The sequence below is a fragment of the Orbilia oligospora genome (genome assembly GCF_000225545.1).
Source record: "Orbilia oligospora ATCC 24927 unplaced genomic scaffold scaffold00169, whole genome shotgun sequence".
In the NCBI taxonomy this organism is placed as follows: domain Eukaryota; kingdom Fungi; phylum Ascomycota; class Orbiliomycetes; order Orbiliales; family Orbiliaceae; genus Orbilia; species Orbilia oligospora.
The window spans coordinates 662122-674825 of record NW_011645726.1 but is presented as its reverse complement, the minus strand read 5'-3'; the positions used below and the strand labels follow the sequence as shown (position 1 = coordinate 674825).

Genomic DNA, 12704 nt, shown 5'->3' with positions numbered 1-12704 from the left:
TTCCCATCAAAAGAAGAATGTGATATAAAGTCACTTGCGGCTAACATTGCCATATGTTTTGAACCTCGACCAAAGTATATAATCCATTCGTGTGGTACCTAAGTAGATATAGTGGACCGTATGCGGTACCCAGGGTTTCAATCTCGCCATTGGTCTCCGACGTCGCTCGGGATTTTCAGTTTCTTGCGCAGCGTCAGCTGCGACGTGATTAGATATGTAGTTGGTTACATGGGCACTAGTTGTAAGTAGTTCGGAATCTAGTTTGTGCACGTGGTTCACGGACCAGCATAGTCTCGTGATGAAGGGATTAGGATGGGTTTAAAAGTGTGGATAGCGAGAGAATTTTAAGCGTGACGATGGAGGGAAATATTATCCTCAACTGGGACAAGCAAGGACACCTCGCCAAGGCCCCCCCTTTCAGGCAGCAGCGCCTATCCCAAAATCCTATTTGTCTGAGTTCCATAATACCAGTGTCGACGAATAGGGACCATAACCGCGTTTAGAGAGCTTTCGTTTCGAAAAGGTAGCGTACCCTTTCGGACTGGAAAAAGGGTTTCCTATAAATAGTGAGCCTATGTCCAAAGCTTGAGAGAACCGAAAGCGGTTTATACAGTAATAACGGGGAATGGAGCGTCCGACGGTGGTTCCCCAACGATCGATACGGCGATATTTTGAAAGATACCCCTGCGAAAAGGAATTCAGTTAGCGCGTAGTAGTTAGGCCTTGGGAGAACTCGGACTAAAAAGAAGAGAGAGCTGCCTGTCTGAGGGGTATATGGTAGAGAGACTCATACAACCAGCGGCTCCCGCACCTCGCCGTACTTGTCACGAGAATCGTGGTCTCATAGCTCTCCGACAAAGTCCCCAAGGCGATCGATGGCGGACGCGTCAAGTATTGAGACTATAACGTAGCCCATTGCACGAAATCCGTTGCTTCGAAAACACATGACTACGTTTAGAAAGTTTTCCGACTGGGTGTATTCTGGCTGAGGGAGTAGCATCTCGGGAAAAGGAGGCAAGGTATCGGTTTTGGGATCATCGAGGCCGCGTTTGTCTCGAGAGTGAAAGTAATAGTCCGTCAAAATACTATTAAAGAAGATTAGGAAGAGTTGGTCTCGTAAAGTCCAGGAAGAGTGGCTTACATGTATACAGATGGGGGGGCTGAAACGTTGCTATAGAACAACAAAGAGGTGGGCCGGCTGGAGTCATATCTCGGATTAAGGATAGTCGACATAGTTAATGTTGAAGCTGATGGCGGATAAATTGTGCTACGAGTGAGCAAAGAGGTTGGTAGCATATGGATACATGTGTAGTGACGCGTCATGAAAGTAGCAACAGGTTTTCGGCATCATGTCCCCAGCAACGAGATTTCGAAAATTATGGTCCTCCTGGTCTGGATGATCCTCCTACGAAAGTGGTATCACCAGACGAAAACAGTGAGCTTCTTCACGAGACTCAAGTTAATAGCTAAGGTATAAAGATATTGCAATTAGAGCCCTGATGCCTACGGGTATTACTCTTAGGGATGTATCTATGGGTCATCACGAAGATATATAAGATACAGTACAGTGATGTCGTATGCACTCTGTGAAGACTCACTGCTGTAGGTGGTGCTGACTGTACTAACAAACTACGTCCTCGAACCCTATAAAGGGGCTTATTGTTTCCAAGTTTTCACCCAAAGATGGGAAAGATGTCCTAGTTGGTAGCAACAGCTACCAACGAGAGTTCAGGTGGGTCACCTGTTCGAGCCCCATAGAGGCCACCTGGAGGACTTGGGTGGAGGAGATATTTCTCCCCACCCCTCCTCCAGCTGGCCGGGGCCGGACAGGGTCCCACCTGAACCGGGACACTCGTCGGGGGGGGAGGCGGGGTCCACAACTCCTGACCCTGCCTTCTCCCCATAGGCGAGACCCCCTCCACCAAACCAACAGGAGGGGGTAAACAAAAAAAAAAAAAAAAAAGACCCCCCAAACGAACCAAAGGGGGGGTAAAAAGAAAAAAACCCTTCGGGGTTTTCTCCAAGAGAGTTTTTTGCTACTCGCGTTGTCGGTTGACTTCAAGTTTTTTTTTTCCTTACTGAGGTTAAATTTCTTCTCTGTCTATCCTATTTCCTATTCGCCTCAAAGACATCGATCTACCTTTATGGTTCTAAGTAAGTCCCCCTACTTGTCTAATGTGGAGCAAAGGATATGTCTTCGAGGGCGCACATACATCTTCATCTCGTGGATCTGGATCTATTTACCTTTTTGATAACACGGCTGAAACTTAAACCAAGTACTCCTCCGAGCTACGGCATCTCTATACCCGTTGAGCTTGATCCAACCTAGGATTGACATATCGCTCGATAACAAAAATTCTATTTTACAACAAGAGTGTTTGTTTCGTGCTATAGCACCATAGACTATTTCAGCGACTTGAGCTATGATTTTCCTCGTACTCAGGGTATCCTATTCGCATCTGTGTTCCTTCCATGGATCTCCACGCATAAGAAAACTCGCATATAGTTTGTCCCGTCACCAGCCTTCTCGACTGTGTTGAGGACATGTAGTCTCTTCATATTAGAGGATTGCTGAAACGCTGAGGCGAGGCTTATTGTGGGAACCAGTACGTGTGACTCTAGCGACTCGTTTCCATGGTAGTATCGACCTTCGAATACGGGCACTCAAGGTACAAGGGACGAGACGAGACATGCATATTACACCCTCAGCATTTACATTTTGCAGTAGCCTCGAGACCAGGCGCAGGGAGGGGCAGGGATTTTGCAGTAGACTTTGCAGCACATGTCCGAATGTTTGTCAATGCTCTTTGCTCGAGCGTGTACGTACGCGCGTAGGGTAAAAGCTGTGTTTGCATAGTCTGCTCTTTGCGGCTGGTGGTGCAAAACAAAGTAATTCAACGCTAAAACTAGGATCAAACACAGAGGAGGGACCAGTCCTCCATACAGCATCTTGGGTATTTCGTAGTCCGATGTCCCAAGACCGAGTCCCATATTGCAAGTATGCATATAATAATGCGACCGCTGCTACTAGTATACTAGGAAAATATTGAGGAGGTTGGTAGCTAGTTAGTTTCAGCACCCGTCTAAACAACTAGACTAGCTAGCTAGGTAGGCTTCATGGTGGGGGTGTGATATGATTATATAGTCATTGCCCGCTCCCCCAAACTGTTCATTAATAGTACTATAATCGATTCCCATAGATCTCTATCTTGGCATGCGGTGTCGGTGATCTTAATATGTTTTCGTAAGTCTAATCAAAAGTTGTATAGCCGCTTAAATAGGAGTAGTTTTCCTGGTGACTAAGAGCTAAGTAGAATGACTAGGAACCAATCTTGCTGATAGTAAGGTCCAAAGATTAAAGGTGCACCCATAGTAGTCTCGGTCCCAGACTAGTTCGATTCCGATAGCTTGCTCTCCAGTATAGCTTGAGAAGCTTTTGTATACCAGTACCGCTGCCGTTCAATAAAATATTATGATTACCATCCCCTTCCATCTGTAGACGGAACGGAATAAACCCTATTGGCGACTGAAAACTCCGAAACGTGCCGAATCTAGTAGGTTTTGACATAATCTGCTTTTATATATAACCATTGGCAAACATTTCGCATCGAAAGGGAATATCTTTTATGTATTTTCCGTTGCAAGCTTAGCCGGTTAATTTTCGTTTACTGGTAGAATGCCACATTAGACCTAGCCTCGAATCCACGTTAAACCATATATTCTAAAACCTGAGATCATGCAAGACTTATATACTTAGGTATGACGTCGGCTGGTAATAAAAGATTATAATAACATACGTGCGTATATACATCCAGATGGCGACTACCTTCCTGTGTAATGAAATGAGTGCCACAAAAGTCTTCCCTTCAGATCAGTCCTTACTTAAGCCGATATATATATATATATTCATAAATTCATGAAATATATTGAATACTACAAGTGTGTTAAATTTGCAATTGTATAATTTGGTATGGTATGGAGAATTTGGCAGTAATTTTGGAACCAGGTCTGCTCATTAGGCAGTATACTTCGGTATCACAGCCGGGTTTAGCAGCTTTAAAAATATTTTGAACGGTGTCAAGGAATAAATGGAAGGTGTCATCTAATAGATATGTAGGAGCCTGCTCAAAAAGGGTGCATTCCCATGGACGAGGTTTGCAGCTCATAACTTTTGATACTCGGAGTTCAGTTTTCTTCTACTATAGAGTGCTCTTCCGACTCTCGCCTGAGCTCTTTGATGTGCGTATGTATCTTGGCACTGCTTTATAACTACCAAACTGCGTCCTATTTCTTTAAAATCGTCCGTCTCACGACAACGCTTCTCCACAGTCAAACATATTTTGGACGGGTCCAACTTCAGCTAGCGCGTACATAGTACCATCGATCTTCTCTTTCACGCGAACGCCATCAAACGCCAGCCTGAGACCAGTATAACTCTCGATCGACAGCTCCTGGGCTTCGAAGATGAAGTCTTCGCCTATCGGCTCCCACGTAAATCAGGTCGTCTTGCAAATCCCGCAAGAGTTGCGGGTTCCTATTGCAAAGAAATTGCGAAGGGCGTATTTATCTGACTACCGATGGCACGCTAAGGCGAGCCCGAGGCCAGACGCCCGGGTTGAGGGTGAAAGAGCCCTCACCGACTTTTTGGTTAGGGAAACCGAGAAGGTTTGCGGAGAACTCGGTGTCACCGGGTTAAACGTTGGCGTATGTAAAATTAGAGCCTAAATCAAGAGCTTAAACTTCCCACAGAACGCTTCCTGGCCAAAAATTGTTGTCTGTACGCGTTATGCTGACAATTTGTTTGGCGTCTGCAGGTCATGACCAACGATATCACCGATGCGCCACAGATAGCCAAGTGGTGCCGGAGAATTGACTTTTCTGCCTCCTTAGGCGAGGAGGTGGACTTCGATCGGCACTGCCCAGAGGAGGCAGATGTTCTCCCAATCGTTTATGGGGCGACTCCAGAGGGGTCAGAATTTCGAGCGCCTCTCGATGCTCTCTTTCATCAGTGGGTTGAAGATTCAGTCCGCATCAAAATGCAACGGCCGGCGACCACATCATTTAACGACAACTCGGGTAACTCCGTCTATACTTGGATCGAAGCCACTGAGGAAGCGGATACTCCGATCCTCACGCAGGAGGATACGAAGTTGCCAACATGCTTCCAGGACGAGTTGCTGGACTATACCAACAAAAACCATCTGACCTCTACCTACACCCCAAGCAAACGACGTAAACACTGGCGTTGTAAGCTATTGGTCACCGGCCAAGATAAAAAGAACGGCGAGTTTGCCGTCTTTGGTGGGGGCGCGAATCAAGGTGGCTCAATGGAGGACGCGGCGAGAATCATGTTAAACAGACTACGTCCAGTGTCGGCATTGATAACACCATTGAGCGCCCGCCTAGCCCTGGTTCGGGTGGTGATGGTTCACAGAGAACTCGGAGAGATACCGGGCAACAGAAGAAGCGCTTGAAACACTAGATAGTCTACAAATTCTGCTTATGATAGTGGCTTTTATTTCAGGCTCACGCTGAGCTTTTTCCCAATATTATCCCCACACGAAGCGTGCGTGTGATCGTTTGACACCAGTTATTATCCTAAGTACCGGAGATAGCTTAGTATGTGTGTCAGGTCTACGGAATTTCCTAGATAATAGCAAAGACCTCGGCGTGGAAGGCACATACAGTATCTGAGTCACCACAGAGACTTATTTTTCAAAGTAAGTACAAGCAATCTTCCGTAACATGATCTCAAACTTCCTTCAAACCTTATCAAACAAAAGCACCCCCATGTTCTGCGTCCAAGTCACGGCAGACATGCCCTGAATCTCATACATTCTCTTTAGCTCTCAAAGCACCGCCAGTAACTTAAACAGCATTAATATTTTCGGTGAAGTTAGGGAGAGTCCTCCTTCTTGTTGTTGTGTTGAGCACTTGTTGTACTTCTATTTCTGGCTTAGACCGATATGCCTAAAACGGCAAAATTACCTAATTCGTCAATCGCCAACAAATCCAACACGCCAGCTCGACATCTACAGTGAGTAGAACTAGCCGATGGTGGCCGGTGGGGGGCAACCGTATCCCACCTTCGGCGGCGCTTGTGGTGGCTACTGGTGGAATTTTATACCTAATCTCTAGGAGTGGATTATTTTTGGGACGGATAGAACGCTACAGATCTCGTGCGTCAGGTCCAGTTCGACCCTGCCCTTCCCCTGCGCCTGGTCTCAAGATCACTAGGATTAACTATCGCTGGTTCTGGGTTGTCTCGTCGCCAGACTCCTCAACTGTGGTCCTAGGGGTGCTGCCACTAGAGTTTTGGGGAACCCCGACGACTCGTTAAATAATAAATGAACCGTCGCAATGCCTTTATACAGTTCTGCTAGCAGGTAGTACTATAGTTTTTTGCTGGTTTTACGTTCGTCTTGTGCTTTCAGATCAGACGGAAGAAAGAAAGACTGTATTTTGGTTTTACGACAAAGAAGCATCGTGAACAGCGTTAGTTGACTGTAGCGGGTTGGAATATTTATATTCATTGCGACATGCTACGTTAAGTATTGTCTTCTGTTTGATTTTCGATTTTAGTTATGTGATCTGAGTTGGGGGGGCACCTTATAATGCCGAGCGGGAGATGATTTTTCCAAAGCCGTCATGGCTCAGTTGTATAATCGTCGGCTCTTGTGAAGCATCGGTTCGAATCCGAGCGCGGTCGATCAGGATGGGGTCCAGCAGTGGCCCCGGGCTTTATGCCCGACCTGTGAAGTCGTAACATTTAGACGGAGTCAACTGTTCCCTTCTTTTTTTTTTTTTATGGTTAAATCGTCCCTTTATGTCGATTTTTTTTATCGTTAGTCGTGAGATCCCCGTATTCACCAGCTGAGTTATTCTAGTTGGAGTAATAATCATAAGCTAGATTATTTTCTAATGGCTTCGATCGATCCACTACAGAACTCACGCATCGTTACACTTTCTACGTTGGTTTGATATTCTCAGGTTCCCTAAATTTATAAAAACTACTAAGTTTGCTTTGATCAATTGACGTCGACCAATGCGAGTTCAGAGTGATGCTGCCAATCACAATTCATAATGCTGTTGCTATTACACTAGATATTGTACAGTTTGTCCGCTTCTGGATCGTCGTTTAAGCTGCATCCTAGGGTTTGCTTTCGTAGATAAGAAGCACCATGCTGGCCAGTGCTAGCTCATTACGATACCCTCTCTGCGAATAATTGTACAGACTCCCCTCCCACCAACGTATTTGTGGAATCAGCGAAAGAACCCGTATTGAAGAAATACACAAGAATGCGAAGTCTCTAGAAGTTAATTTTATTGAACGTGGATAACCGATGTTCTTTCTGCAGATTCTCCATCGAATTCAAGTCGTACTTTTACACTTATACCGTATTAAGTTGGTTCATACTTCATTTATTGCTGTTCATGTCGCTTTGGAGCAAGTGCGACTTTGATGCGTCTCATTGAATTTCCTAGTATGGCACTGTTGTGCTGATGAGATCAGTATTAACCTCATTCCAATATTAGGGGTTGCAAAATATCTAGCCCCGCTCGCAACTAAGCTTCTCTTTCGCCATATTGTCACTTCCCTCTCTCCACTACTACCACAACAACAGCTACTAGCTTCGCCGTCCTCATCATAAACCAATCACCATACAGTGTAAACCTTGAAGGTATTCGCCAAGCCGTCACCGCCTTCCAACCTACAATTACCGGCCAACCATTCTCACAAGGTACCGCGATAATGTCCACCCGAGTCACAGACCCAGCCAGTCAAATCTTCACCGCAACCGGCAGGCCATTGCGTGGCAACGTGTACTATCCAAGTCCGATAAACAAGATTCGTTTCGCGGAGAACCGTCAAGACGCGGGCCTTCAGAACTTCAGGCTGGCGTTAGTTAGGCCATTGCGTATGACAATGCAAGGGACCACCCCACAGCGCGTCGAGGAAGGGCTCGAGAACATTGCAGCATTTTTGAAATGCAAGGTTACCAGTCTCTTGCAAGGCAGCTTTCCCGACGACGAAGTCAAGGTATCTAAGAGCCCAGTCCACATGGGTAAAGCACCAATACTAATTAAATCGTCCGCTGGGATTTAAAAGGAGATTGCCACAAGATTGTCCACCCGTGGGCAGATCGCAGCCTTCGCTCTCGTTTTTGACCTAGGTGGCCTCATCGGGGTTGATTTTAGTGAATCCCCCATGCCCTTGGACGCTGGCGATATCCTTGGGTTGCTCTACACGGTGGGCTATTTTAGTCACCGTGAGAAAATTGAGAGTGGGTTGGAGTCGCTCGTCGGTACCGCTCTTGATGAAACCGTTTGGGATGGTGCTGCCGACAAATCCGATGAGGAAGAGACTGAATCGGATGGTGCCCCCGAGAAGTTCGATGAAGAAGACAGTGGGTGGGATGGCGCCTCCGAGGGGTCAGATGAAAAAGAGAATCAGTTCGCTGTCACCACCAAGGTTGATAGGACCGCCCAAGATATCCCGGCATATCTTTGGCAAGACTCCCCTCAATTGGCACAATTCTTGCGAGATCGCGGACTCACAATTAGTGTCAAATGCTACGAGGCGGAAGACGCGGATCCTGCCAGCAGCTACTGTGCTGTTCTTAAAATCCAGAGCATTGGCATGGGTCTACGCCGTTGGGATATCTCGGAGTCCGCGGAGAACTACTCCGAGGCGAAGAATAAGGCGTACCGTAACGCTCTCAGTATTCTCGACGCGGCCTACATTCCTAAGATGGCTTTTTAAAGTCATCACTCTTGTGTTCGAGCTCTCTCTTGGTGCACCGCCCACAACGCCCTCCTATTTTGGGACAGTTGCTTTTCTTCTGTATCCCTTGCAATTGCCAACTAACTAACCTTCTGTACCGTATTAACACCTCGCATTTTCCGACTTTGTTTTTCTAATCTTTACGTGGACTAAACTTTTTTAACAAACCGATAATAAGACCTCCGAGAAAATTGGAAGACTGTCCACGCCTACAATCCTAAGAATACTTGACCCTGACTTAGCTTTCGTGGGACAGTAAGTTTAACTTGGAATTGTTTCTAAAACTAAAGCCAATGATTCGAAAACTCGTAAATTGCTTGATGATCAAACCAAATACTTACTAAGCAGCTATTCAGACACCAAAAGTCCCATTTGGCCCGAGACGCAAGATATCTATGATGCCTGGAAAATATACAACCTGGCAAGAATACACCACCAATGTACGAACCTTGGGCTGTCAATGTAGGATTATTCTTCAACTACGCAGAAAAGGTGTATCAAACAATTCACGCTTCATTTAATAATAGATATTTGAACTGTATATAAGGCTATCTCATATTTTGAATAACAAATGTGTAGAACAATATATTGGTGGCTAGGTTGGTTTCCTGGACCGCCGATGGGAGTCCCCCCAGCGCCCGCCCCCATAATGTGTTGGCGATCAAAATGCAACTTTCAACACAAGGGCCGTGCTTCCGCGACATCCTGAGTCGAAAGCCCTTCCAGACCTCAAGCAGTACAGTTTTCATCCTCAAATTTTATCAAAAAAACGACATGAAGTTTAAGACGACTCCGGTCCAAGCTAGGAATTATCTTCACTCAGTCTAGATGGGCCAGAAGCTGAAGGAATAGCCGCCCGTTCGCTGGTTGGAATGATAGGCGAGTTTAAGCGCGAAACAGCCGAGGCATCGTTACGCAAAGCTTTCCCCACTTCGGCAAGAGGCCGCGGCCCCGCCACAGTCAACCCCAGACACCGCCATCGTATCGATATCTCGTCTCGATATCAGTATCAGGTTAAGCCCCTCCATAACCGCTGTTTGGCTTCCAGAATACCCGATTCCAAGGTAAATGTCCATTCCAACACCACTAACCCGTTACGAGTCCAAATCCGGCGACCAAACTTTCCGTTCTCTTTTAGACCTTCCGCTGACGTGCATTCCTTGGAGTTTCGTTTTTGCTCTAGCTTCGAAAGCAAATATCCCCTTCGCACGCTTATTTCTTCCTTTCTGATCGTCTCGAAGGCCGACGAGGGGCGAGAGAGGAGGCAAAGGGCTCTCAATGGACGGGAAATTAGAGTCGGAAGTGGGACCACTGTTAGTTATAGCGTGATCCATTGCGGAGGTGCGGGCGGGGGCGAGTAAAAGGGAACGTCCGAAATCCGCTCCGGTCTACCATGGGCATCTTCCTTATCGATATCGAATAGATCTACGATTGTCCGTTTCGCGTTTCTGGAAAGCATAAATTCGACCGACTTGGCTCCCGCTTGAGACGTTCTTGGATCTATATATTGCGCTTCCTCAGGATAAATCTGTCACACAGCTTGCAACTGAATTCCAATTGAAAGCCCCTCAGTAACGCACTGCAATCTCATTATATGGAAGTTCAATTCAAAGAATCTACAATGGCTTCTACTCTCAAATCTTTCCCAACAATCAAGGAGGTCAACACCTATCTCACTGCTGGTGTAAGCCCTCTTTCTTTACTTAGCAATCTCTCTCTCCCAGAACTAATTGGCTTTCCAGGTTGGCACCGGTGGAGACTACCACAATGTCAAAGCAGAGCATTGGCTGGTTTCTTCTCCTATCTCGACTCCTATGTCCCGCTATGACGAGTACAAGAAGACCCGCACATCTTGGGGAATCAATGTTCTCGGCTCGTTCTGCGTCGAAATCGTCGCGTCAGACGGTACCAAAGGCTTCGCCACCGGTTTCGGAGGTCCCCCGGCCTGTTGGTTAGTACACAGTCACTTCGAACGTTTCTTGTTGGGAGCGGATCCAAGGAACACCAATCTCCTATGGGAACAGATGTTCCGTGCTTCGATGTTTTACGGCCGAAAAGGTCTCCCTATTGCTGTCATCTCAGTCGTGGATCTGGCACTCTGGGACCTTATTGGCAAGGTCCGCGGTGAGCCAGTATACAAGATGATTGGTGGTGCTACACGCCCACACATCGACTTCTACTGCACTGGTCCATCGTCAGCTGCTACTAAGGAAATGGGTTTCTGGGGAGCCAAAGTCCCACTTCCATACTGCCCTGATGATGGTCAGGAAGGTCTTCGTAAGAACATTGAGTTCCTACGAAAACAACGAGAAGCTGTCGGACCTGACTTCCCGATCATGGTGGATTGCTATATGAGCTTGAACGTTCAATATACTATCGAGATTGTGGAAAAGACAAAGGACTTGAATCTTAACTGGTGGGAGGAGGTTTTGCACCCTGACGATACCGAGGGCTATGCGTTACTGAAGAGAGCGCATCCTACTATGAAATTCACTACCGGAGAGGTAAATATTGTTCATTTCTGTAGCACCCAAGTACCTAAATGCTAATCAAAATGTAGCACGAATACACGAAATACGGCTTCCGTGAATTAATCAAGGGTCGCAACATCGACATCCTCCAGCCAGACATCATGTGGGTCGGCGGTCTAACCGAGCTCTTGAAGATCTCGGCCCAAGCAGCCGCTTACGACATCCCTGTCGTACCTCACGCCTCAGGTCCTTACTCCTACCACTTCGTCATTTCTCAGAATAACACCCCATTCCAGGAATATCTCGCCAACTCACCGGATGGAGAAAGTGTGTTGCCTGTTTTTGGAGGGCTATTCAAGGATGAGCCACTACCACAAAATGGAAAGATGCTAGTTGAGACTTTGGATAAGCCTGGATTTGGGCTGGAATTGGACCCGACTGTTAACTTGGTTAGCGGACGAGGCTCTTGGAACCCTATCAATTAAGATATATGTAATGAGTAGAGTTGAAGCTCTAAATACCCTTTGATCGCAGTGGAGCCTGTAGTAATGAAAAAGAATACACAATACCAATTATACAACCAAGAAATCCTCTAAGGAACTTTTCAATATGCCCGTGACCCTCCAGACTCGTCGTAAACAAAAATACAAACGCAACCGCCAACTAGCTTAAAACTACGTATGCATAGTTAGGCAAGAGACTCGGTCGATATCGTCGTGGAGATCGCACAAAGCTTTCCTTCTCGCTAATTGGTTTATTATAACGCAATAGCCAAATATAATATATGAAAAGCCGAAACGAAATATGGACTATTTCGGTCTGTCTGGTGTATATACTTTATATCTTGCTTTTTGAAATATTCCGAATTAGGAGATTACTATACCGCTCAATTTGTTTCATAAGCCCCGTTTCTGGGGATTTAGACATGTACAAGGAAACTAGATGCAGTATTGTTTCCATTTGATGCTGGATTCACCCGTTTCTTTTCTAGACTATGTTAGGTTCATGCCTTGAAACTATTTTTTGGCCACCATAAGATCTCTCGGCCTCTGAGAATACAATGTTCACCCCCCAAGTTCTAGTTGAAGTTCACCATTTCAATTCATACAATCCAACCCACAGACGCCACAATCACGATCGTTTAATCAACTTGCTCTTCACAAATTTCGAGCGCAAGTAAGCCTTAAGATTTAGACACATAATAACTCCTAAGCTAGATCACCACGCATCACCGCTATAGAATTAACCGAAGATGGTTCCTCCAACTCCCACCTCTACCCCTACTGGAAAGGATCGAGCGATTTTAGGCCGAAAGAGCCCCGGCGACGAAGATACCCCCGAGAAGAAACGGCCGGAGACTCTCGAATGTCCATTCTGTGGGTCCAGAAATGTATCTTTGAATGGGTGGTGCTTGAATAGTGCCTGTGGGCGATACATTTATCCTTAAG

General features: G+C 46.2%; 3 protein-coding genes across 3 annotated transcripts; all 3 read left to right on the top strand.

Moving 5' to 3' along the window:
• Positions 1-4464: 4464 nt before the first annotated feature.
• Positions 4465-5474, top strand: AOL_s00169g199 (uncharacterized protein; the record flags this gene model as incomplete). The annotated part of the gene is made up of 2 exons (XM_011127556.1): positions 4465-4704; positions 4815-5474. The coding sequence occupies 2 exons, from the start codon at positions 4465-4467 to the stop codon at positions 5472-5474; spliced, it is 900 nt and encodes a 299-aa protein (XP_011125858.1).
• A 2279-nt stretch (positions 5475-7753) lies between these two features.
• AOL_s00169g198 (uncharacterized protein) lies at positions 7754-8764 on the top strand (the record flags this gene model as incomplete). Its single annotated transcript, XM_011127555.1, has 2 exons — positions 7754-8041; positions 8111-8764. The coding sequence occupies 2 exons, from the start codon at positions 7754-7756 to the stop codon at positions 8762-8764; spliced, it is 942 nt and encodes a 313-aa protein (XP_011125857.1).
• A 1642-nt stretch (positions 8765-10406) lies between these two features.
• On the top strand, positions 10407-11741 carry AOL_s00169g197 (uncharacterized protein; the record flags this gene model as incomplete). Its single annotated transcript, XM_011127554.1, has 3 exons — positions 10407-10469; positions 10528-11289; positions 11346-11741. 3 exons carry the CDS (start codon positions 10407-10409, stop codon positions 11739-11741), a joined length of 1221 nt encoding a protein of 406 aa, XP_011125856.1.
• Positions 11742-12704: the final 963 nt, after the last annotated feature.